Here is a 22,809-nt window from a genome sequence, read left to right as displayed (position 1 = left end):
GCTCTTGCTGCCAAGTAAATGCCTGACGGCTTGAAAGATGTTTTGGACACTACAGTGAAAATGGTTAACTTTGTTAAAGCAAGGCCCCTGAATGTATTTTCGGCACTATGCAATTATATGGGCAGTGACCATGTAACACTTTTACAACATACAGAAGTGCGCTGGTTATCAAGAGGCAAAGTATTGACACTTTTAATTGAGAGATGAGTTTAAAGTTTTCTTTACTGACCACTTGTACTAGTTTCTCACACGACTGTCCTATCTGGGTGATGTTTTTTTCTCACCTGAGTGATCTGAATCTAGGATTACAGGGACATTCCACAACTATATTCAATGTGCAGGACAAAATTGAGACTATGATTAAGAAGTTGGAGCTCTTTGTCTGCATTAACAAGGACACCACACAGGTCTTTCCATCATTGTATGATTTGTTTGTGTGCAAATGAACTCAAGCTTATGGACAATGTCAAATGTGATATAGTGAAGCACCTGAGTTGGGTGGGCAATTATGCAGGTATTTTCCCGAAACGGATGACACAAACAACTGGATTCGTTATCCCTTTAATGCCCTGCCTCCAGTCCACTTACCGATATCTGAACAAGAGAGCGTCAATTAAATTTAATCAGAAGTTAATGCCAGATTTCTTGATTGGGCATTGCTCCAGAGTATGCTGCCTTGGCAAATCGCACTGTTAAGACACTGATGCCCTTTGCAACCATGTACCTATGTGAGAGTGGATTCTCAGCCCTCACTAGCATGAAAACTAAATACAGGCACAGACTGTGGAAAATGATTTAAGACAAGACTCTCTCCAATACAACCCAACATTGCAGAGTTATGTGCATCCTTTCAAGCACACCCTTTTCATTAACCTGTGGTGAGTTATTCACAATTTTTGATGAACAAATAAGGTTTAATATGTAAGATGGTTGAAGAAGTTATTGATTATTATTTGTGCCCTGGTCCTATAAGAGCTCTTTGTCACTCCCCACGAGCCGGGTTGTGACGACAACTCGCACTCATTCTTGTGTTTAATAAATGTATTTTATAGTGTGTGTGTGGCAGGCTTACAATGATGTCAAAAAACATTTGAGAGTGCGCTGACCCAGATGCTAGAGGGGGTATGCAGCTGGAGGTTGAATGTTTGAAGGGGTACGGGACTATAAAAAGTTTGGGAACCACTGATATAAGGAAATCAGTCAATTTAAATGAATTCGTTAGGCCCTAATCTTTGGATTTTACATGACTGGGCAGAGGCTCAGCCATGGGTGGGTCTGGGAGGGCATAAACCCACCCACTGGGCAGCCAGGCCCAGCCAATCAGAATTAGTTTTCCCCCACAAAAGGGCTTTATTACATACAGAAATACTCAGTTTCATCAGCTGTCCGGCTGGCTGGTCTCAGAAGAAGAAGCTGGATGTGGAGGTCCTGGGCTGGCATGGTTACATGTGGTCTGAGGTTGTAAGGCCGGTTGGATGTTCTGCCAAATTCTCTAAAATGACATTGGAGGCGGTTTATAGTGGAGAAATTAACATTAAATTCTCTGACAACAGCTCTGGTGGACATTCCTGCAGTCAGCATGTCTGCACACTTCCTCAAAACATGAGACATCTGTGGCATCGTAGAGTGGCCTTTTATTGTCCCCAGGACAAGGTGCACGTAATGATCATGCTGTTTTATCAGCTTCTTAATATGCCACACCTGTCAGGTGGCTGCGTTGTCATTGCAAAGGAGAAAAGCTCACTAAACGGGGATGTAAACAAATTTGTGCACACAATGAGAGAAATAAACATATTTGGCGTATGGAATATTAATGGGATCTTTTATTTCAGCACATGAAACATGGGCATTTATTTTTTTGTTCAGTATAGATACGTACCGAGTCATCTTTAAAGGGAAAGATGCACATCCCTAGTTAACACACACAAGATTGCCCTTAGTCCAGAAGAAAATATAATTACAGAAAGCTCAACTGAGATTAAGAGTTGTTTATCCATAAATATTTTACTATGGTTAAAGAGGTGGTCCTTCGAAGCAAGTATTATTACACAGAAACTTTTTATAATCTGGTCTTGTCAAGAGCATCTGTGCTTAGATTCACAAGAGTATAAAGAATGTACAATAATGGTTATCTAAATAAAGTAATTCAATAATGAAAGTACATTATGCAAACTCAATTGTACATTTGCTCAAGACAACATTTTTACATTAATCAAAGAAAATCATTACAAACAGAAATGGCTAGCCATCAGTGAACCAATTCCAACACGTAAGATTTTTGACCAGGGACCATATGTGTCAAGCCTATCAGAGTAAGAGTGTGGATCCAGGATTAGTTTAGCCTTTTAGATCATAATGAATAAGACTACATGGACAGGGTGGGACCTGATCCTAGATTCTCTCCCACTCAGCTGCTTTGTGAATATGAGACTAGGCTTACGTGATGGAGCTACATTTAATGAGACCAATTTAAATCCTTCTCAACACTTCCAAGGAGACCGCATGGGGAAAAGCACCACAACTAATATTAGCCAGTCTCTTCATGCCACCAAAAAACTTGAGTGAAAGGCAGACTGGACCAGTCTTTTTACAGTGCATCGAGCTTTGAGAAATTGCATTACAGTTGTATCTTCTAAGCCCATTTTCAAGATAACACCACTGCTGTTTTGCGATACTGGGCCCTGAAATACAGATTGAACATAACACACTAACACCTCTGCTGGGGGGAAAAAAAAGCCTCCAGAATCATAGCTCGACATCTCTCCAACTAAGAAATCAAGTACATCAGTGATGTCAACGTAAATGGAAAAGTAAATATGGAATGACTTCAATGAAAGATTAGTAAGAAAAATATATTTCACAAAACATGAGAAACTTAAGCTCTCTACAGAATGCACCACGTGTGGTCATCCCAATGTGGAGATTATTGTTGTGAAATGGTTGAGGAATGAGCTTTCCTATCCTCTGGGGTGTATTCATTAGTGCAAAACGATTTGCATTAGAAAACATTTTGCAACAAAAACAAGGGTTTGTTATTGGACAAATTCAGGTAGGTCCTTATCCATTTGCTTTCATAGTGTATATTCCAGAGGAATCTGGTGGAGGAAGAGTTCATTGTAAAGTCTGGAATGGAATCGTAAAACATCAATCAACTTGTTTGACTCCGTTCCATTTCTACCATTAAAATGAGCCCGTCCTCCTATAGGGCCTGCCACCAGCCTCCTCTGGAATACACCCCTGCTAAGACATGAAGAAAAGGGACAGGAACCTCTTTAGGTGAGTAGCTAAGATATCTGCGTGGCTCAGACAGCGCTCCTCGATGCTCCATTACAAGAAGGGAATGAATCTGGTGTTATTAGAATCGGAACAAACCAGACAAAAAAATAAAAAATATTTTTGTGCCTTTGAATGGGGTATGGTAGTAGGTGTGAAGAACTGCAACGTTGCTGGGTTTTTCATGCTCAACAGTTTCCCTTGTGTATCAACAATGGTCCACCAACCAAAGGACATCCAGCCAACTTGACAAAACTGTGGGAAGCATCGAGTCAACATGGGCTAGCATCCTTGTGGAAAGCTTGACACATTGTAGAGTCCATGCCCCAACAAAGTGAGGCTGTTCTGGGGGCAAAAGCGGGTGCAGCTCAATATTAATGTGTCCCTAATGTTTTGTACAATATGTGCATATGATCTGAAGAGAGGCAGTAAAATATATCAAACTATAGTTATGAATGTAATATAGTAGCCTATTGAATTTACAGAACGGCGTGCTAACATTAGTCTGCGTAACAAGTTAACACTAAATTAGGCAAAAACAATCACAGAGAGAATGATATGGGGGGGTGTGATCAAGGGTCGCATCCCAAATGCCGCAATATTTACCTATGCAGTGCACGACTTCTGGGTACAATTTGGGATGCAAGCAGTGAGATGAAGTCCCTGAGATTACATCAATCAAAGGGAGAGGTGCATTGCTGAACCACCTCAAGTCCTACTAAAGTGCCCCAGGGGACATAGGAGAGATATCCCTCTAATACAAAGCCACGGGCTGAGCAGGATGACCAATTTTCACAGCCACCATAGATCCACATACAATACTCCCATTTGAGTCACAGCTGGAGTGGGCATCTGAGATGTCTCACTGATCAGAATCTCTACTGATGGGGTGTATTCATTGGACAATTAGGTTTTTCCCTCCCTGTTTGCTTCCGTATAGTTTCTACGGAAAACCCCCCTGCTGGAGCTCCATCTCCACCGAAACGGCCTCCACACCACATCACAAAAAGTGCAAAGATTTCTCTTGGACTCAAACGCCAGTGTTCTGTCTAATTTTCCAATAGTACATGCTACAGGTCAGACCTCTCTCATTGAGGCACCTAAGAAATTTGACAATTTGGTCTTTCACACGCTCATATGCTACATGATACTGTACCCATCATTTCCCACTAATGTTCATTAAAATAAATGGGTACAAAAGTAAAATATTTTATATTAATTATATTGAACAAAAAGTAAATCCAACGTATTCCAAGATGGATAAAACCTCCGGAAACGTTGAAAAAGAATGAACAATTTGGTAAATGGTTATACACATTGAGTGAATCATGCATCCATTATCTTTGGTATCTGTGCCTGTTTGCTGAGTATTTTGCAGCCACTCTTAATAATTTAATTTGAATTAAAACAGTACTACATTCAAAACACCACAAGAGTGATGAATCATTCCATTTATAGTTATGAACATCATGGTTTCTTCTGTGGATAGAAAAAGGCATTTTCTTCAGTAGAGCAGCCAGCCAGCCACAAAGGCCTATTTATCTGTTGCTGTGTTCTAATCACAATGTGTGACCCATGAAGCTTGCTCATCTCATCATAGGTGCTGGGTGCACTGGGTTATGTAGGCTATGGGGACATACAGCATAGCCGTGTGAGATAGATACGGGGAGACAGAGAGAGAAAGAGAGAGATGAGAGGGAGATGGCTGGGAATGGTATAATGCCCATCCCTGGCTCAGAGCCTACTGGGGCCCAGACTGTCATGTCAGTGCCTTGGTGGAGGCATGTGGGCTCCTGGGTGGTAGAGGGAGGCTGTGGCACAGGGGGCAAAGGTCAGCTGGAGGGTCAGTGGGTGGGGTCATTAGCAGCTGCAGCTTTCCTTCTGAGGCTGCGGTTCACTGGTCAGCCGTCCGCCCTGCGGGGCGGAGGGCTTGTGCTGGACACCAGACTCGGCGGCGTTCAGGTCCAGGCTTCCGTCCTGAATGTTCTGGTAGATCTTCTTGGCTGCCTCCAGGAACGCGTCCTCCACATTCTCACCCCTGGGTTACAGGAAAACAACAGACTCAGGCACAATAGACTGACTAGTCCCCTAGTAACTTCAATGCACTCTTTTATGCAAGTGAACACATTTGGGTGTGTTAACTTACGTCTTTGCACTAGCCTCTAGGAACAATAGACCTACAAAAACAAAAGACTGAATTAGGTTCATAAGAAAAGTTTTTGCAAATAGAAAGTTATTGTTCCAACTTTGATTTCCCATGATCTACAGTACATGGAGATCTGAAGTGATAAATCTTACCGTTCTCCTCAGCAAACTGCTTAGCCTCCTCATAGGTTACATCTCGCTGGGCCTCCAAGTCTGCCTTGTTACCAATAAGAATGATCACCTGGGGAGATAGCACACAGGCCAGGGTTGTCATGGCAGCATGGAAATATACAACTGTCTTGTAAAGACATCCCACAGTCTGATCAGGAGTTCAGATTTCCAGCTGGCTGACTCACAGTATTAGGGTTGGTGAGGTTTCTAGCATCAGTCAGCCAGCTGCTAAGGTGGTTGTATGTGCTTCTCCTACAGGAAAGGACAAGAGAACATTTGGAACCATAACAATAATAGAATTTCAGTTCAAATGTACAAAGACATAATACCAGATAAGTCATTGTGAATACAAGACAATGGAAATTGAACAAAAGGTTATATGGGGTTACTGAATCCATGCTAATTCTCAACACTCAAATGTTGGGCACCTTATGGGCTGGTTTGCCGAAACCCAGATTTTGCATAGGCCTGGATTTAAAAAGCACTTTAAAATTGACATTCTCCATTAAACATGCTTTTTAGTCCAGGGCTTAATCTGTGAGGCTAGATAAATAATCAATGTAATAGTCGCCAGAGCCGGCGTTATGGGCGGGCCTTAAGGGGCCTGGTCCGCTCTACCGTATCCCCTTGCCCGTCCAAATCAAATATTGATAAAACGGGACGCGAGCCGACAGAAAGACGCATCAATCTCATAAGTCAACCGAACCAGCATTCCTCTATCTCAGTGTGTGTGGCCCGTGTATGTGATGCTGTCTGGACAAAAATACTATGGCATGTCATACTCTTTTTGTCCAGACAGCACCAGATTATATATATATATATATATATTATACACATACACACACAAGTATGTAGACACCCCTTCAAATTAATGGATTTTGGCCATTTCACGTTGCTAACAGGTGTATAAAATTGAGCACACATCCATGCAATCTCCATAGACAAACATTGGCAGTAGAATGGCCTTACTGAAAAGCTCAGAGACTTTCAATGTGGGACAGTCATAGGATGCCACCTTTCCAACAAATCAGTTCTTCAAATTTTTGCCATGCTAGAGCTGCCCCGGTTAACTGTAAGTGCTCTTATTTTGAAGTGGAAACATCTAGGAGCAACAACGGCTAATCCGTGAAGTGTTAGGCCACACAAGCTCACAGAACGGGACTGAAGCACGTATAAATTGTCTGTCTTCAGTTGCATCACCCACTACCGAGTTCCAAACTGCCTTTCGAAGCATTGTCAGCACAAGAACTGTTTGTCGGGAGCTTCATGAAATGGGTTTCCATGGCTGAGCAGCCGCACACAAGCCTAAGATCACCATGTGCAATGCCAAGTGTGGTCTGGAGTGGTGTAAAGCTCACCGCCATTGGACTCTGGAGCAGTGGAAATGCATTCTCTGGAGTGATGAATTACGCTTCACCATCTGGCAGTCCAATAGACAAATCTGGGATTGGTGGATGCCAGGAGAACGCTACCTGCCAGGAGAACGCTACCTGCCCAAATGCATAGTGCCAACTGTAAAGTTTGGTTGATGACTAATGGTCTGGGGCTGTTTTTCATGGTTTGTACTAGGCCCTTTAGTTTCAGTTAACAGAAATCTTAACACTACAGCATACAATGACATTCTAGACCAGGGGTTGGCAACCGTTCCTGGAGTGCCGCAGGTACTGCAAGATTTTGTTCCAGCTAGGCACCACACTTGACCAACTGAGCTAATTGATCAGTTCAATGATTGCCTAAATTCAACACACCTGGTCTTCCAGGTCAGTTAAATCAAAACCATGAAGTGCCTGTCTCACTCCAGGGACCAGGGTTGCCTACCCCTTTTCTAGACAATTCTGTGCTTCCAACTTTGTGGCAACAGTTTGGGGAAGGCCCTTTCCTGTTTCAGAATGACAATGCCCCTGTACACAAAGCGAGGATAATACAGAAATGGTTTGTCAAGATTGGTGTGGAAGAACTTGACTGGCCTGCACAGAGGCCTGACCTGAACTTCATCGAACACCTTCGGCAGGAATTGGAAGGACGACTGCGAGCCAAGCCTAATCGTCCAACCTCACTAATGCTTGTGGCTGAATGGAGGCTGTTATAGCAGCAAAAGGAAGGGACCAACTCCATATTAATGCCCATGATTTTGTAATGAGATGTTCGACAAGCAGTTAGTTTGGGTGCTATTCGTCCACATACTTTTGGTAATGTAGTGTATATCCAACGGTAACAAACTAATAAATGGTTGTGTGTTATTTGGGGGAAAAAATGTAATCGTATTCTAATGTTACCTAAGACCTTCATAAACACAACCAAATTATTATATTTGCGATAGCATATATGAAATGTATTAATAACACTGTTAGAATGTTGCAATCAGAATGACTGCTCATTAGCTTGAAGGGGGGGTGTCCCTCGAAGCAAAGCAGTTCTAGCGTAAAACATTTTTGTCCCCTTATGGAAATCCAACGCCCGTCCAACTGCTTAGTTCTGGTGCTGGCCCTGATAGTCACTTCAAGTAAAGCCCAGCTGAGATCCTGGCCTACCTGGTGATGTCATAGACCATGAGTGCCCCTGCTGCTCCCCTGTAGTAGCTGCGTGTGACGGCCCTGAAGCGCTCCTGTCCCGCAGTGTCCCAGATCTGCAGTTTGATCTTCTGGCCGCTCACCTCGATTATCCTTGTGCCAAACTCGACTCCAATAGTGTGGGGGCAGTCTGCCATGACTGTTGGGAAAACAGATAGGCCCTATTAGCTTACTAAAAGTATCTATTGAAGAGAGTATCTTGAGTGCAGTGCACATTTCTTGGTTTGTTAACAGAGGTGTATTCACTAGGAACTAAACTAAAGAGGAGGGTCTAATCCCAATTTGTCCAATAAATCATATTCTTCATGGTGACTATGTTGACTTGCCTGTATTCTGTTTGTATATTAATGTAAATGTACTTGGCAAATAAAGGTCATTATGATACTGAATAAACACTTGATTCTGTTGCAAAACGTTTTGCTAGTGTGCATTAATGAATACATCCCTGGATTATGTAACCTTGAATGGAAAGTAAACTATGTAAACATGCAGTGGTACAGTAACATGATTGTGTACAATCTTCCATAAAGGAGAGACCACTGCTTTTTAGACCATACTCACATTTCTTTTCTGTGAACTGGTGAAGCAGGCATGATTTCCCTACACCCATATCCCCTGTAGTGGGAGAAAACAAAGCAATATAGGCAACGCTTACAATTATTCAAAGGCTTATATGAAACAGTGATGTTGAAGATTTATGGGAAGAGTGTTGTAAGTTGAGCTCATTTATAAAAGAGGATAAGTATGTACACTTAAGCAGTATTCTCATTCTTATGAGACATCAACTAACATTCAGATTAATTTCAGTGAGCTATGTAAAATATGGGAATCCACTTACCAATAATAATGTATTTGAAGATGTAGGAGTAGTTGTATGGAGCAGTAGTCATTTCGGCTCTTGAATAAAGAAAGGAACGTCAATTTTAATGAAACTTTCTAGCTCGCAATAACACCAACCAGAATGTAAACTATAAACAACCATGCCACAGCCCGAGGCCCATGACAACAGTCAAGCTCGAATTGAAAACCATAAGCTAGCTATAACGTTAGCTAGCTAGTTAGCAAACCAATACATTTTCTCGTCATCTACCCTATGCCATAATGAACATATTGCGAACTGCAAATTCACTTTGGCTATCTACTCCGATTTCAGAGCACTCTCGTCAGTGTGCCAGAGCACAGAAAACCTGATGAATTTATGAATGCTCAACACCGGTTGAATAAAAACGTAATTAACGTGTTGCCAACAGCACAGCAACCAACTGCTAGGGTGAGTAAAATGGTCAGAGTGAGCTGTTATCTCAGTTAGTTTGGGTGCTTGACTGCCGTTGTGAGGTTAGAACACTCGGACCCTATTCTTCCGCCAGAGCGTCCAGTGTGCACTCTGAACGCTAATTTACGAACGGACAATCTGACAACACTCTGAATTTAAAAACGCCCAGAGCGCACTCTGGCACTCAAAAGTCAATTTACGAACACACCCTAACTTAAGCCTATTCGATTTTTGAAAATGTGGTGCTAGCTAGATCAGAGGAAAAGGACGAAACAGTAATGTAATGGGGAAAACCTAGCGTTCTACATTGGCAATTGTAAAGTTGGCCAAAGGGAACTCCCATTCAGTTGCTAGCTACTTAGCTAGCTGACTCTTGCTCAAGTTAGCATTAGCTAGCTAACGTTACGCATTTAGCTAATTTAAAGTAACGTTGAGCGGTACCAAACTTGAATTCCCCAATTTCAGATAAACATGATACATGTCTTTGTTTTACCTTGTATTTGAATACTTATCTAGCAGTCTAACCCGGCGATCTGATAAATCGGTCCTTTTAAGAGGCTTTCACAATTCTTCATCAAGAACAGCTAGCGCAACCAAGTTCAGCTGTATACCGCAACCTACTGGACAGGAGTACACTCAGCTAAAGCTGCACGGATATGGAAGTGATCATTTTTTCCCATGGGGTTTTTCCAATTATGTGTAAATTATGTGATGATGTGTATAAATTACACTGTTGGGGAAGCTACTCTGAAAAGACCGTTTAAAAAGCTACCAATTACTTCACTCTGAAAGAAGTTAAGCTAGGCTAGTGGCCAATCCTCAAAAATGGCTTTAGTTTTTGAGATACCCCTACCAAATGTAGAACAAAACACAACCATCTTTAAAAAAAAAATCTCTGTCTCTCATTTATGAAATGGATTGTTGTGAAAAATATTTGACTGCAAAAGGGGTGACATTTATAGATACTGGGACACACACCCTAAACTCAAAACATGCAGGATAATGCCTGGCTGGAGGGGGGCACAAATCAAATTTTATTTGTCACATGTGCCGAATACAACAGGTGTAAACCGTACAGTGAAATGCTTACTTACAAGCCCATAACAACAATGCTTGAACTAAAAAACTTTTTTTTAAAGTGTTAAAACATTGATTTCTTACAAGGATTTTATAAGCTTCCGGGTTGGAGTTCCGGTCCTTGAAAGCAGCAGCTCTACTCTTTAGCTGAGTGCGGATGTTGCCTGTAGTCCATGGCTTCTGGTTGGGGTATGTACATACAGTCACTGTGGGGACGACGTCATCGAGGCACTTGTTGATGAAGCCAGTGACTGTGGTGTACTCCTCAATGCCATCGTAAGATTCCCAGAACATATTGCAGTCTGTGCTAGCAAAACAGTTCTGTAGCTTAGCATCTGCTTCATCTGACCACTTTCTAACTGACCGAGTCACTGGTGCTTCCTGCTTTAGTTTTTGCTTGTAAGCATGAATCAGGATAGAATTATGGTCAGATTTACCAGGACGTGTACTCCGAGCATGCGCTGACCAACTGGCAAGTGTCTTCAGTGACATTTTCAACCTGTCCCTGACTGAGTCTGTAATAACATGTTTTAAGCAGACCACAATAGTCCCTGTGCCCAAGAACTCTAAGGTAACCTGCCTAAATGACTACCGAACCGTAGCACTCACGTCTGTAGCCATGAAAGTGCTTTGGAACGCTGGTCATGGCTCACAACACCATTATCCAAGAATCCCTAGACCCACTCCAATTTGCATACCGACCCAACAGATCCACAGATGATGCAATCTCTATTGCAGTCAACACTGCCCTTTCCCACCTGGAAAAAAGAAACACCTATGTGAGAATGCTATTCACTGAGTACAGCTCAGCGTTCAACACCATAGTGCCCTCAAAGCTCATCACTAAACACCTCCCTCTGCAACTGGATCCTGGACTTCCTGACAGGACGCCCCCAGCTGGTAATGCACATAACACATCTGCCACGCTGATCCTCAACACGGGGGCCCCTCAGGGGTGCGTGCTCAGTCCCATCCTGTACTCCCTGTTCACTCATGACTGCATGGACAAGCACGACTCCCAACACCATCATCAAGTTTGCAGATTACACAACAGTGGTAGGCCTGATCACCAACAGCGAGACAGCCTATATGGAGGTGGTCAGAGACCTGGCCGTGTGGTGCCAGGACAACAACTTCTCCCACAACGTGATCAAGACAAAGGAGATAATTGTGGACTACAGGAAAAGGAGGGCCGTGCATGCCCCCATTCTCATCGACGGGGCTGCAGTGGAGCAGGTTGAGAGCTTCAAGTTCCTTGGTGTCCACATCAAAACAAACTATCATGGTCCAAACACACTAAGACAGTTGTGAAGTGGGCACGACAAAACCTATTGCCCCTCAGGAGACTGAAAAGATTTGGCATGGGTCCTCAGATCCTCAAAAGGTTCTACAGCTGCACCATCGAGAGCATCCACTGGTTGCATCACTGCCTGGTATGGCAACTGCTCGGCCTCCGACTGCTAGGCAGAGTAGTGCGTCTGGCTCAGTACATCACTGGGGCCAAGCTTCCTGCCATCCAGGACCTTTATACCAGGCTTTGTTCCCCCCCAAAAAAAAAAAAAAAAAATTCTAAGACTCCAGCTTGTTTTCTCTGCTACCGCATGGAAAGCGGTACCGGAGCACCAAGTCTAGGTCCAAAAGGCTTCTTAACAGCTTCTACCCCCAAGCCATAGGGCTACCCTCTTTTACGCTGCTCCTACCACAGTAAAAATACAAGTGTTACTTTAACTCCTATAGTTTAATTAAACTCTGTTTCAGATAACATTTGGTCCCAGTCTATATACTGTTAAAGTTCATCTTCAGGTAGTGTCACATTTTCAGAGTTAATTTGACTCAAAATGGTGTTAAAATTCACACAAATGTGTAATAATATTTAACACTGGTTTAGTTATACTCTCCAGTGTTATTTAATCACTCTTTTCAGAGTCAAGTATACTCAAAGTTGTGTTAAAATGGACACTTTTTTCTCTAGTGTTATCCAGAAAGTTACTGTTACCAAATTACTTAACTATGTGAATAACCACAACTCCACATGATAAATGTCCAACATTTATTGTAAATGTCATCAATTTCAATGTTAATGCACATCAACCCGCCCTCACCTTTCCTTTTAATCAATGTAACCATTTACAGATCAATGTCAACATCACAAGTGACATGCTCACCAGAAAAAGCAATATGGGACAACAAATGTGTTATTCATTCTATACAATATTTGTATATCAAATCATCTATGATAATGCAGGTTGTCGACATGAAAGAAAACAAAACCATGTTTTGACTTGGTTACTTTGTATGCATGGAAATGTTCTTGAAAAGCTGTATATATTTTTTTTAAATTATGCTTACCTTCATACCCCAACTATGAATTACAGGTCAAATGTTCTGGATGCAGTGGGGATAATGAATTGGAAAATGGTGCTCTGGTAAAAGTTTTCTGGGGAAACTGTTTAAATAGTTTGCGATGCTCCACAATCAAATGTTTTAAATAAACATAGGAGAAAATATTATGTTAACTATTTGAAGTCATAAAAGGAGTAGGCCTCAGTGCTGGTCAGTAGAATGTACCAAATCCCCCCCAAAATAAGAATGCTTCTCAGTAGGCACCATGACAAAATTGCATTAAGTCCCAAATCATTCGATCCTTCTGATAAATTCACAGCCACTGGTTTATTGTTTCTTTTCATGAATCCATAATCAAAACTTTGTATTCTTAAATCTCTAATTCTGCTGATGTTACATGTTTTTCCATCAGCTAAAGAAATAATAACTTCAACTTGCACTGGGCCACATCCTCTAACAAGTTCTCACAGGTGTATGTTAGTCAAACAAGAATTCCATTTATGAGAGATGTTCCTTAAAAAGTAAAATATATAGCACCCAATTTATGAATTCCTCGCTTGGAACCCAAAGGGTTTGCAACCTCAAAATCATTATAGGACAATTTAATCTGTATTGCGTGCCTGTCTATTGAGAACAGAGGATGACTCTTAATAAAATATCCATCACAAATATCACAGTCTTGTGTCACTGGTATCGCGTCTTTGCAACATCTCTGAAACATGTTGACTTTTTAATATTGACTGCAAGGTAGACAATATTGGAACATACATACATTTGTCTTGAACTGCAATCTGGTCATATGTTCCAGTCCTTTTAGTCTTGTGTCAAATCTTGAGCCAATGACATGTTCAACTGGTTCTACAGTTTCCCACTTCTCTGTGAAAGAATGTGGACCTCTTGTATTCAGAATTTAGCACAGTGAAAGGATTCTCTAACCCTTCAAAACATTCCTCAACTTTCTTGGACATTTCAGTTTGTCCTTCATCACACAGAACATGCTTAATGACAGTTTCTTCAGCTCGCTGTTAGATATCATGAACTCTTCCATGGAATTCACAACAGAGTTAACTGTACTTTGACCTACACCTGCTGCCTTTAGATCAGCAATTACAGACGCACACCTATTTACAATGTCTGGGGAAGACATCGCTGTCTCACTCTACATTTTCAGTCAACACTTCTCCAACAACATTACCCTTACAAGTATTAAAGGTGCTTTGAGGGTTTGAAAAAAATCGACATCACCGACTGAACCAAAATGCTTTCTAAAACCAGAAAAGCTACCAAAGAAATGTGAACATCCCACCTGACCACATTTTAGATGAAGAGTTCTCCCTGGACAGAGTCCATTAATTACTTTAAGGTGCTTGAACGTATGCTCAGTCTTGCATAGAAAACACTTAATAATTTCTCCTTAGCAGATCTTCACTAACGCAACATTCTTGCTCTTAACTCAGGGAGTCTCCTTTGTTTCCCCCATATCAATGGTATAGATGGTTGTTTGCACAAAAGTGAAGAAGTTACTCAAGCAAGTACTGTATGACGTACCAACAACGAAGTGAGCCTTAAAGAGTTCGTGGCCTTGCATGGAACCGTATGCTTGCAGATCACAAGTAGGAGTGAATGCTGCTCTTTGTGGATCCCAAGGCAAGAAGGTAGGGCTGACTGCTTTGGGTGATGGTATCCAGATGCTGCTGCACACTGGTTCCAACCTAACACACAAGAGATATTGGTAGGAGCATTTAGTGACTAACTTCTGACAAAGGTTATATGAACATCAGATCACTTCACGCTATGCATGGGAGCTTGAGGTAGGGACATAATGTACATCGAACTTGCAAGTATATTAACAATATGCTATCTAACTTAACTACCCAATGTTTATTGACTTGATTATTCACATTATTCTTAGCATCGCTAAGTGGTATAGTCGTTGTGGTTCTCAATGGACATTGTTAGGGTGTGTTTGTTTATTCGCTTTGGCTATCTACTCCAATTTCAGAGCACTCTCATCTGTGTGTGCCAGAGCGTAGAATAACTGATGAATTTACAAATGATCAACACCAGTTGAATATGGCTTGTGTCAGTAAACCTTTGGCAAAAAAAGCGTAAATAAATTGTTGCCAGCAGCACAGTCAGTCATCAACGCTCTAGATAACATGAAAACAGCCTAACCAGTTCTGCTATAGGGTGAGTAAAATGGTCAGAGTGAGGTGTTCTCTCATTTGTGTCAAAGTAGCTAGCAAGCCCATGTTAGCCAGTTAGCTTGGGTGCTTGACTGCCTTTGTGAAGTCAGAACAACCCTACTCCTTGGCCAGAGCGTCCAATGTGCGCTCTGAACACTGTCTGTTCGTAAATACACAATCTGACAACGCTCTGAATTTACAAACACACCGAAGTCGTAAAATGTCTAGCTAGTCATTTTTTATGATAACAAGCTAGCAACTGTCCGGAAGACAGGCGAAGCGCTAGTACGTTCAACTGAAAGGACACTGTTTGTTTACATTAGGTATTCCCAAACAGGGGTACGCGGTTGAGTAGCCTCTTTTCACTGCCAAAAATAAAACTAAACCATCTAGTGTTCAGCAAAATAACAACACAAGGTCAAATACAGGTAGCCGTGTCAAATAATTAACATCCAATCACATTAACCATTACTCTCTCGCGAGAATTCCACTAACAGTCTGTATGTATCCAAACGTAGCTGCTGCTCATGTTGATATCTGTACTGATGGCGCAAAAGCCATGACAGGGAGGCATAGTAGAGTGGTAACGCATGTGCAAGCAGTTTCTCCCGAGGCCACTTGGGTACACTGCAGCATCCACCGAGAGGCTCATGCTGCCAAGGGAATGCCTGATAGCTTGAAAGAAGTACTTATTTGTAATAAAATGCAAATTAATTACTTAAAATTATCATACAATGTGATTTTCTGGATTTTTGTTTTAGATTCCGTCTCTCACAGTTAAAGTGTAAATATGATACAAATTACAGACCTCTACATGCTTTGTCAGTAGGAAAACCTGCAAAATCTGCAGTGTATCAAATACTTGTTCTCCCCACTGTGTGTGTGTATATATATATATATATATATTCCATGTTTTTTTATTCAAATGGAATGGAGTAGAACAGCAAACATGGCCACTGCGCCTGCTTACCCCTCTCCATTTCCATATGAAATAGCCATTGGGTGCTGTTGGGGGGAGGGCAGGCCCACAACAATGGCCGGAGTTGAATGGAACAGCACTTCACCTTAGTGACTGTTTCCTCTGCTCTATACAATACATATCTGTTTATTTTATTTGATGATAAAAGGCTCATACAATACAAACATTTTTTAAAATGTTTTCTTTCACAGTGATAGCGACTCCGACTGGGAGCCCCCGGTGCCAAGCTGCCCGCTCTACCTCTGCCCCCTCTACTCCTGCCTCCAGTGATGTTCATATGCCACAGTTCATTACAGCATGGAGGCGTCGTTGTGTTCTGTGTCGCATGAAGTCCCCCATCACCTGCACCACTTGTTCAGTTTGCCTCTGCTTTACATCAGAAAGAGACTGCTATGGGACATGGCACATGCTGCAAAATATTGTGTAGAGGACTTCCAAAGCGTAAATATTTTTTTCTAATATTTGTATATATTTGTTTGTGTGTTAGAATTAGTTGTTGATATGTTGTATATAGTTATTTGCACTGTTGTATATAGTTGTAGGTCATTTCACCAATTTGGCCACTTGGGTACATTTGGGCAACTTGTGTGGGACACCTGGGTAACTTCATGCTAAATGTCATGTAGCTCACCCATTCCTGAAGTTATCAGTCTGAAACTTTGCACACCTACAGTTGCCCTCTTGTGTTATCCATCACAGTCCTATCTGACTGTGTGGATATTCTAGTACATGTGAAAGATGATGCTACAACAATAAAAAACAGAAAACGTATGCTCTTTCTTTCTCTTTTCTTCCACCAGATCTACTGTGTTATATTCTCCTACATTCAATTAACATTTCCACAAACTTCAGAATGTTTCCATTCAAATGATATCAAAAATATGCAAATCCTTGCCTCTGGGGCTCAGCTACAGGCAGTTAGATTAGGGTATGTCTTCAGGTGGAAATTGAGAACAAGGGATGCAGCCATAACAAGATAACTAAGGTCAGGGCGTGACATTCAAGGCTAATCTCTATAGTTAGCCAGCTAATTACGAGCGGCTTGCTAAACAAAAAGACCTTACCTCTTCTGATATGTTGGAGTCGGTTCCCCGGTGATTGACATAGGAGCTCAGCCATGATAGCATGGAGTAAAAAGGCGGCACCGTTTTCCCACCTGCATCTCCACTTCGACCCTTAATTTTAAAAAATCTTAACCAACTGCCTCCACTTCTTGTAACAAGCTTCCCCTTCCATCTCCATTACCTCCCTGATCTCTTTTCAGGAGTTGAAACTAAACTATTGTCTTTGAAATCCCTACACGTGGCATCATAAAGATGTTTATATTTGCAACCTTCTTCTGATAGCCTTTCGTCAAATTTCTCCATGTTTGTTCTGAAGGAAATGAGTTTGTGTTAATACAGGATGTACCGCCTCCACATATTCTCAACCAATCATGTCAATGCAGAGCTATACAGAGCTAAACGGAGGCCTCTGCATTGTTACAACATTTCAGAGGTGCATAAATGGGCTTTTACGGTCGCTGTCCTTTCAGCACCACGAGCCTGTAACTTTTGATGTGACACTTGTTGCTATTGGTGATAGTGTGATATTGGTGTTAGCATACATAAGTTATGTAAACTGTGTGTTTTTTGTTTTGCTTCTCACACTATTAATGTTATGACCTATGCATATGTTCAGTTTGTCCCAGACTCTAATTAGGTTCTATCATTTTCTTTCGTCTTTATTTACTTTTGACCACTGAGGTGGAAATACTTTATCTGATGGGAGTACTTTGATCTTTTTAACCTGTCTCTCCTCTCTGGGGAGGTTCCCATTGCTTGGAAGGCAGTCTCGGTGCATCCTTCACTTAAAGAGCGAGATCAAGCTGATTCAGATAACCATCCTATCCATGCTAGATTATGGAGACGCAATTTATAGATCGGCAGGTAAGGGTGCTCTCAAGCGGCTAGATGTTCTTTACCATTCGGCCATCACATTTGCCACCAATACTCCTTTGGGACACATCACAGCACTCTATACTCCTCTGTAAACCAGTCATCTCTGTATACCCGTCGCAAGACCCGCTGGTTGATGCTTATTTATAAAACCCTCTTAAGCCTCACTCCCCCTTATCTGAGATACCTACTGCAGCCCTCATCCTCCACAAACAACACCTGTTCTACCAGTCACATTCTGTTAAAGGCCCCCAAAGCACACTCATCCCTGGGTCACTCCTCTTTTCAATTCGCTGCAGCTAGCAATTTGAACAAGCTGCAACAAACACTCAAATTGGGCAGTTTTCCTCTCCATCTCTTCATTCAAAAACTCAATCATGGACACTCACTGACAGTTGGGGCTGCTTCGTGTGATGTATTGGTGTCTGTACCTTATTGCCTTTGTGCTGTTGTCTGTGCCCAATAATGTGTGTACCATGTTTTGTGCTGCTACCATGTTGTTCTGCTGCCATGTTGCATTGCTGCCATGTAGTTGTCATGTGGTGTTGCTACCATGCTGTGTTTTCATGTATTGTCATATGTTGCTGCCATTTTATGTTGTTGTCTTAGGTCTCTCTTTATGTAGTGTTGTGGTGTCTCTATTGTCGTGATGTGTGTTTTGTTCTATATTTATATTTTTAATCCCAGCCCCGGTCCCTGCAGGAGGCTTGTACTTTTCGTCCGACGTTCGGCGCCACCTGAACAAGCTTTTGGATTTGTTTACCAAAAGCCCTAACAAAAGAAGATATTTGGACATAACTGATGGACATTATCGAACAAATCAAACATTTATGGTGGAACTCTGATTCCTGGGAGTGCATTCTGATGAATATCATCAGAGGTAAGTGAATATTTACAATGCTATTTCTGAGTAATGTTGACTACCCAATATGGTGTGTATCTTTTTGGCTGCTTTGTTGTCTAAAGGCTGTACTCAGATTATTGCATGGTTTGCTTTCTCCGTAAAGTTTTTAAAAAATCTGACACAGCAGTTGCATTAAGGAGAAGTTTATCTAAAGTTCCATGTATAATAGTCGTATCTTTATCCATGTTTATTATGAGTATTGTAGGTCATTTGATGTGGCTCTCTGCACAATCACCGCATGTTTTAGAACTATTGAACGTAACGCGCCAATGTAAACTCAGATTTTTTTAATATGAACTTTATCAAACAAAACATACATGTATTGTGTAACATGAAGTCCTATGAGTGTCATCTGATGAAGATCATCAAAGGTTAGTGATGAATTTTTATCTCTTTCTGCTTTTTGTGACTCCTCTCTTTGGCTTGAAAAATGGCTGTGTTTTCTGTGGCTTGGTGGTGACCTAACATAATTGTTTGTGGTGCTTTTGCTGTAAATCCTTGTTGAAATCATACACTGTGGCTGGATTAACGAGAATTTGATCTTTAAAATGGTGTAAAATACTTGTATGCTTGGGGAATTTTAGTTATGAGATTGTTGTTGTTTTGAATTTGGCGCCCTGCACTTTCACTGGCTGTTGCGGAGTGTTCCAGTCCTAGACAGGTTAATCTACTCATCAGCCCTAACAGCCCTAACAAAACCTATTGCATAGAATTTTTTATCCTGTGATACACTTAAGGGAAAGTTCAGTGATTTTACACACTGCAAACTAGCAACATTTTGGGACCAATTCCCCATGTAAGTCAATGTATTAAAGTAGTATGTATTAAATGTCATGCCTGATATTGATTGTGACCAATGACTTGGTTGAAAGGTAGACAGCATTTGTAGTGTATTGTATTGGATAGCATGGTATTGTACTCATGGATGCCAAGGGAAGTCAGGATCTCCACCCCAACCCCCCCCCTTCCAAAAAAAACATACTGAAGAATTTCTTTCATCTCTGTGTTTCATACATTTCCTTGCGCAAGAGGCTGAATGTATATCACTGGAGAAAGCATCAGAGTGAACGAAACAGCGCCCCTCGGTTATGTGTAGCCCATCTAACTGATGCTGTCTGGTCAAAAGGGGTATGACGTTGTTGCCCGTAGCACTGAATGCAAGGGACACCATCGAGCATTTGGCCTCCCTTGATATATTTTATAGCCAGTTAGCGTTGAGCTAAACTGAGAGAGCTCAGCTGTGAATGGTCTTGGCACACCAAAATAAAGTGTCAAGGGAAACCAGTTTGGTTTTGGCTTCATAGCAATCACATCACATCAGAAGCCAAACGTCATTGACAGAAAACTTGAATTGTTGCATCTCGTTGTGTCGGTATCCTCCGGTGGCTAGCTAGCTAACTAAAATTGTCCCTTTCCTAAATTAGCCACAGATGGAGATAGGTGGTCGAAGTATTTTGTGTTTATCTTCATTTATTTGGTCAGGCCAGGGTGTGACATGGGTTTTTGTATGTGGTGTGTATGTATTGGGATTGTAGCTTAGTGGGGGGTTCTAGTTAAGTCTATGGCTGTCTGAAGTGGTTCTCAATCAGAGGCAGGTGTTTATCGTTGTCTCTGATTGGGAACCATATTTAGGCAGCCATATTCTTTGTGTGTTTCGTGGGTGATTGTCCTTAGTGTCTTGATGTCCTTATGTGTGTATGTGCACCAGTATTAGGCTGTTTCGGTTTTCGTTACATTTATTGTTTTGTAGTGTTTAATATAGATTTGTGTTACGTTTGTTGAATAAACATGGATCGCAATCTACACGCTGCATTTTGGTCCGACTCTCCTTCACCACAAGAGAACCGTTACAGAATCACCCACCACACCCGGACCAAGCAGCGTGGTAACAGGCAGGAGCTGCAAGAGAAGCAACAAAGGCAGCAACAGCGGCGGAATGGACATGGGACGATATATTGGATGGCAAGGGTTGCTACACATGGGAGGAGATCCTGGCAGGAAGGGATCGCCTTCCATGGGAACAGGTGGAGGCAGCGAGGAGAGCAGAGGCAGCCGGAGAGAGGAGCCGGCGATATGAGGGAACACGGTTGGCAAGGATGCCCGGGAGTCAGCCCCAAAAACGTCTTGGGGGGGGGGGCTCACAGGGAGTATGGCTATGCCAGGTAGGAGACCTGTGCTTACCGGGGCTAGAGAGACCGGGCAGGCACCGTGTTATGCTGTGGTGCGCACGGTGTCTCCAGTGCGGGTGCATAGCCCGGTGCGGTATATTACAGCTCCGCGTATCGGCCGGGCTAGATTGAGCGTCGAGCCAAATGCCATGAAGCCGGCTCTACACATCTGGTCCCCAGTGCGTCCCTTTGGGCCCGCTTACATGGCACCAGCCTTGCGCTCGGCGGGCTATTCCACCTCGCCGCACTGGCAGGGCGACCGAGAGCATTCAACCGGGTAAGGTTGGGCAGGCTCGGTGCTCAAGACCTCCAGTGCGCCTGCACGGTCCGGTCTATCCAGTACCACCTCCACACACCAGCCCTCCGGTAGCAGCTCCCCGTACCAGGCTTCCTGTGCGTGTTCTCGGTCCAGTCCCACCAGTGCCAGCACCATGCATCAGACCTACAGTGCGCCTCGCCTCTCCAGCGCTGCCGGAGTCTCCCGCCTGTTCAGCGCAGCCAGTGCTGCCAGCCTTCATGGAGCAGCCAGAGCTGCCAGTCTACATGGAGCTGCCAGTCTGCATGGAGCAGCCAGAGCTGCCAGTCTGCATGGAGCAGCCAGAGCTGCCAGTCTGCATGGAGCAGCCAGAGCTGCCAGTTTGCATGGAGCAGCCAGAGCTGCCAGTTTGCATGGAGCTGCCAGTCTGCATGGAGCAGCCAGAGCTGCCAGTCTGCATGGAGCAGCCAGAGCTGCCAGTCTGCATGGAGCAGCCAGAGCTGCCAGTTTGCATGGAGCAGCCAGAGCTGCCAGTTTGCATGGAGCAGCCAGAGCTGCCAGTCTGCATGAAGCAGCCAGAGCTGCCAGTCTGCATGAAGCAGCCAGAGCTGCCAGTCTGCATGAAGCAGCCAGAGCTGCCAGTCTGCATGGAGCAGCCAGAGCTGCCAGTCTGCAAGGAGCTGCCAGTCTGCACGGAGCCGCCAGAGCTGCCAGTCTGTAAGAAGCCGCCAGAGCTGTCAGTCTGCCAGGATCCGCCAGTCAGCCACTCTTCCAGATCTGCCAGTCAGCCAGACTCTTCCAGAGCCGTCAGTCAGCCAGACTCTTCCAGATCCGCCAGTCAACCAGACTCTTCCAGATCCGCCAGTCAACCAGACTCTTCCAGATCCGCCAGTCAACCAGACTCTTCCAGATCCGCCAGTCAGCCGGGATCTGCCAGAACTGCCAGTCAGCCGGGATCTGCCAGAACTGCCAGTCGGCCGGGATCTGCCAGTCGGCCGGGATCTGCCAGTCGGCCAGGATCCGCCAGGTTTCGTGGGTGATTGTCCTTAGTGTCTTGATGTCCTTATTCTGTGTGTATGTGCACCAGTATTAGGCTGTTTCGGTTTTCGTTACGTTTATTGTTTTGTAGTGTTTAATATAGATTCGTGTTACTTTTGTTGAATAAACATGGATCGCAATCTACACGCTGCATTTTGGTCCGACTCTCCTTCACCACAAGAGAACCGTTACAATAGGGATTTGGACATGTGGTTTTACTTCATTCTCCGTACTGGCCAATGATTATACAGGTGATTCTGATCCAACTATAAATTCATATATTATGCCCCTGGCCTGAAAGGATAGAAAGGTCAACATGTAGCTAATGTTTCTTCTTATTGTCTCAGCCTTAGGCCTATATCTCGGTGTCAAGGTACAGTTTATGAACTAACAGGTTATAGAGCAAACAATGCAATTATCACAACACATAGGTTGTAATATCCATTATTTTCCCTGGCTTGGCATCCCAGATGATGTTACACACACACA

The 22,809-nt window shown here is 43.0% G+C and overlaps 2 protein-coding genes across 3 annotated transcripts in view; one reads left to right on the top strand and one right to left on the bottom strand.

Moving 5' to 3' along the window:
- cntrl (centriolin) overlaps nucleotides 1-22,809 on the top strand; it is a 226,409-nt gene that overhangs the window by 121,311 nt on the left and 82,289 nt on the right. The window lies entirely within an intron of this gene.
- Nucleotides 1,806-17,344, bottom strand: rab14 (RAB14, member RAS oncogene family). 2 transcript variants are annotated; one of them, XM_035786370.2, is made up of 8 exons: nucleotides 17,082-17,344; nucleotides 8,998-9,056; nucleotides 8,721-8,774; nucleotides 8,121-8,298; nucleotides 5,775-5,841; nucleotides 5,572-5,659; nucleotides 5,420-5,450; nucleotides 1,806-5,311 (listed from the first exon to the last, which is right to left on the bottom strand). In XM_035786370.2, the coding sequence occupies exons 1-8, from the start codon at nucleotides 17,120-17,122 to the stop codon at nucleotides 5,134-5,136; spliced, it is 696 nt and encodes a 231-aa protein (XP_035642263.1). In that variant the 5' UTR covers nucleotides 17,123-17,344; the 3' UTR covers nucleotides 1,806-5,133. The 2 variants fall into 2 exon arrangements, with proteins under 2 accessions (XP_035642263.1, XP_035642264.1); XM_035786371.2 differs by lacking the exon at nucleotides 17,082-17,344 and adding an exon at nucleotides 9,926-10,090.

Source organism: Oncorhynchus keta, chromosome 14, assembly GCF_023373465.1.
Source record: "Oncorhynchus keta strain PuntledgeMale-10-30-2019 chromosome 14, Oket_V2, whole genome shotgun sequence".
NCBI lineage: Eukaryota > Metazoa > Chordata > Actinopteri > Salmoniformes > Salmonidae > Oncorhynchus > Oncorhynchus keta.
Note: the sequence above shows the minus strand (reverse complement) of the source record. Positions and strands in the feature narration are given on the sequence as shown.

Excerpts from the sequence above, each read along its gene's own strand:
- rab14 (XM_035786370.2), bottom strand. The coding sequence starts at position 17,122 with ATGTCAATCACCGGGGAACCGACTCCAACATATCAGAAGAG. Across the intron at positions 8,299-8,720 it reads CCAGTTCACAGAAAAGAAAT|TCATGGCAGACTGCCCCCAC; the intron begins GTGAGTATGGTC and ends TTTTCCCAACAG. Across the intron at positions 5,660-5,774 it reads ACCTCACCAACCCTAATACT|GTGATCATTCTTATTGGTAA; the intron begins GTGAGTCAGCCA and ends CTATCTCCCCAG.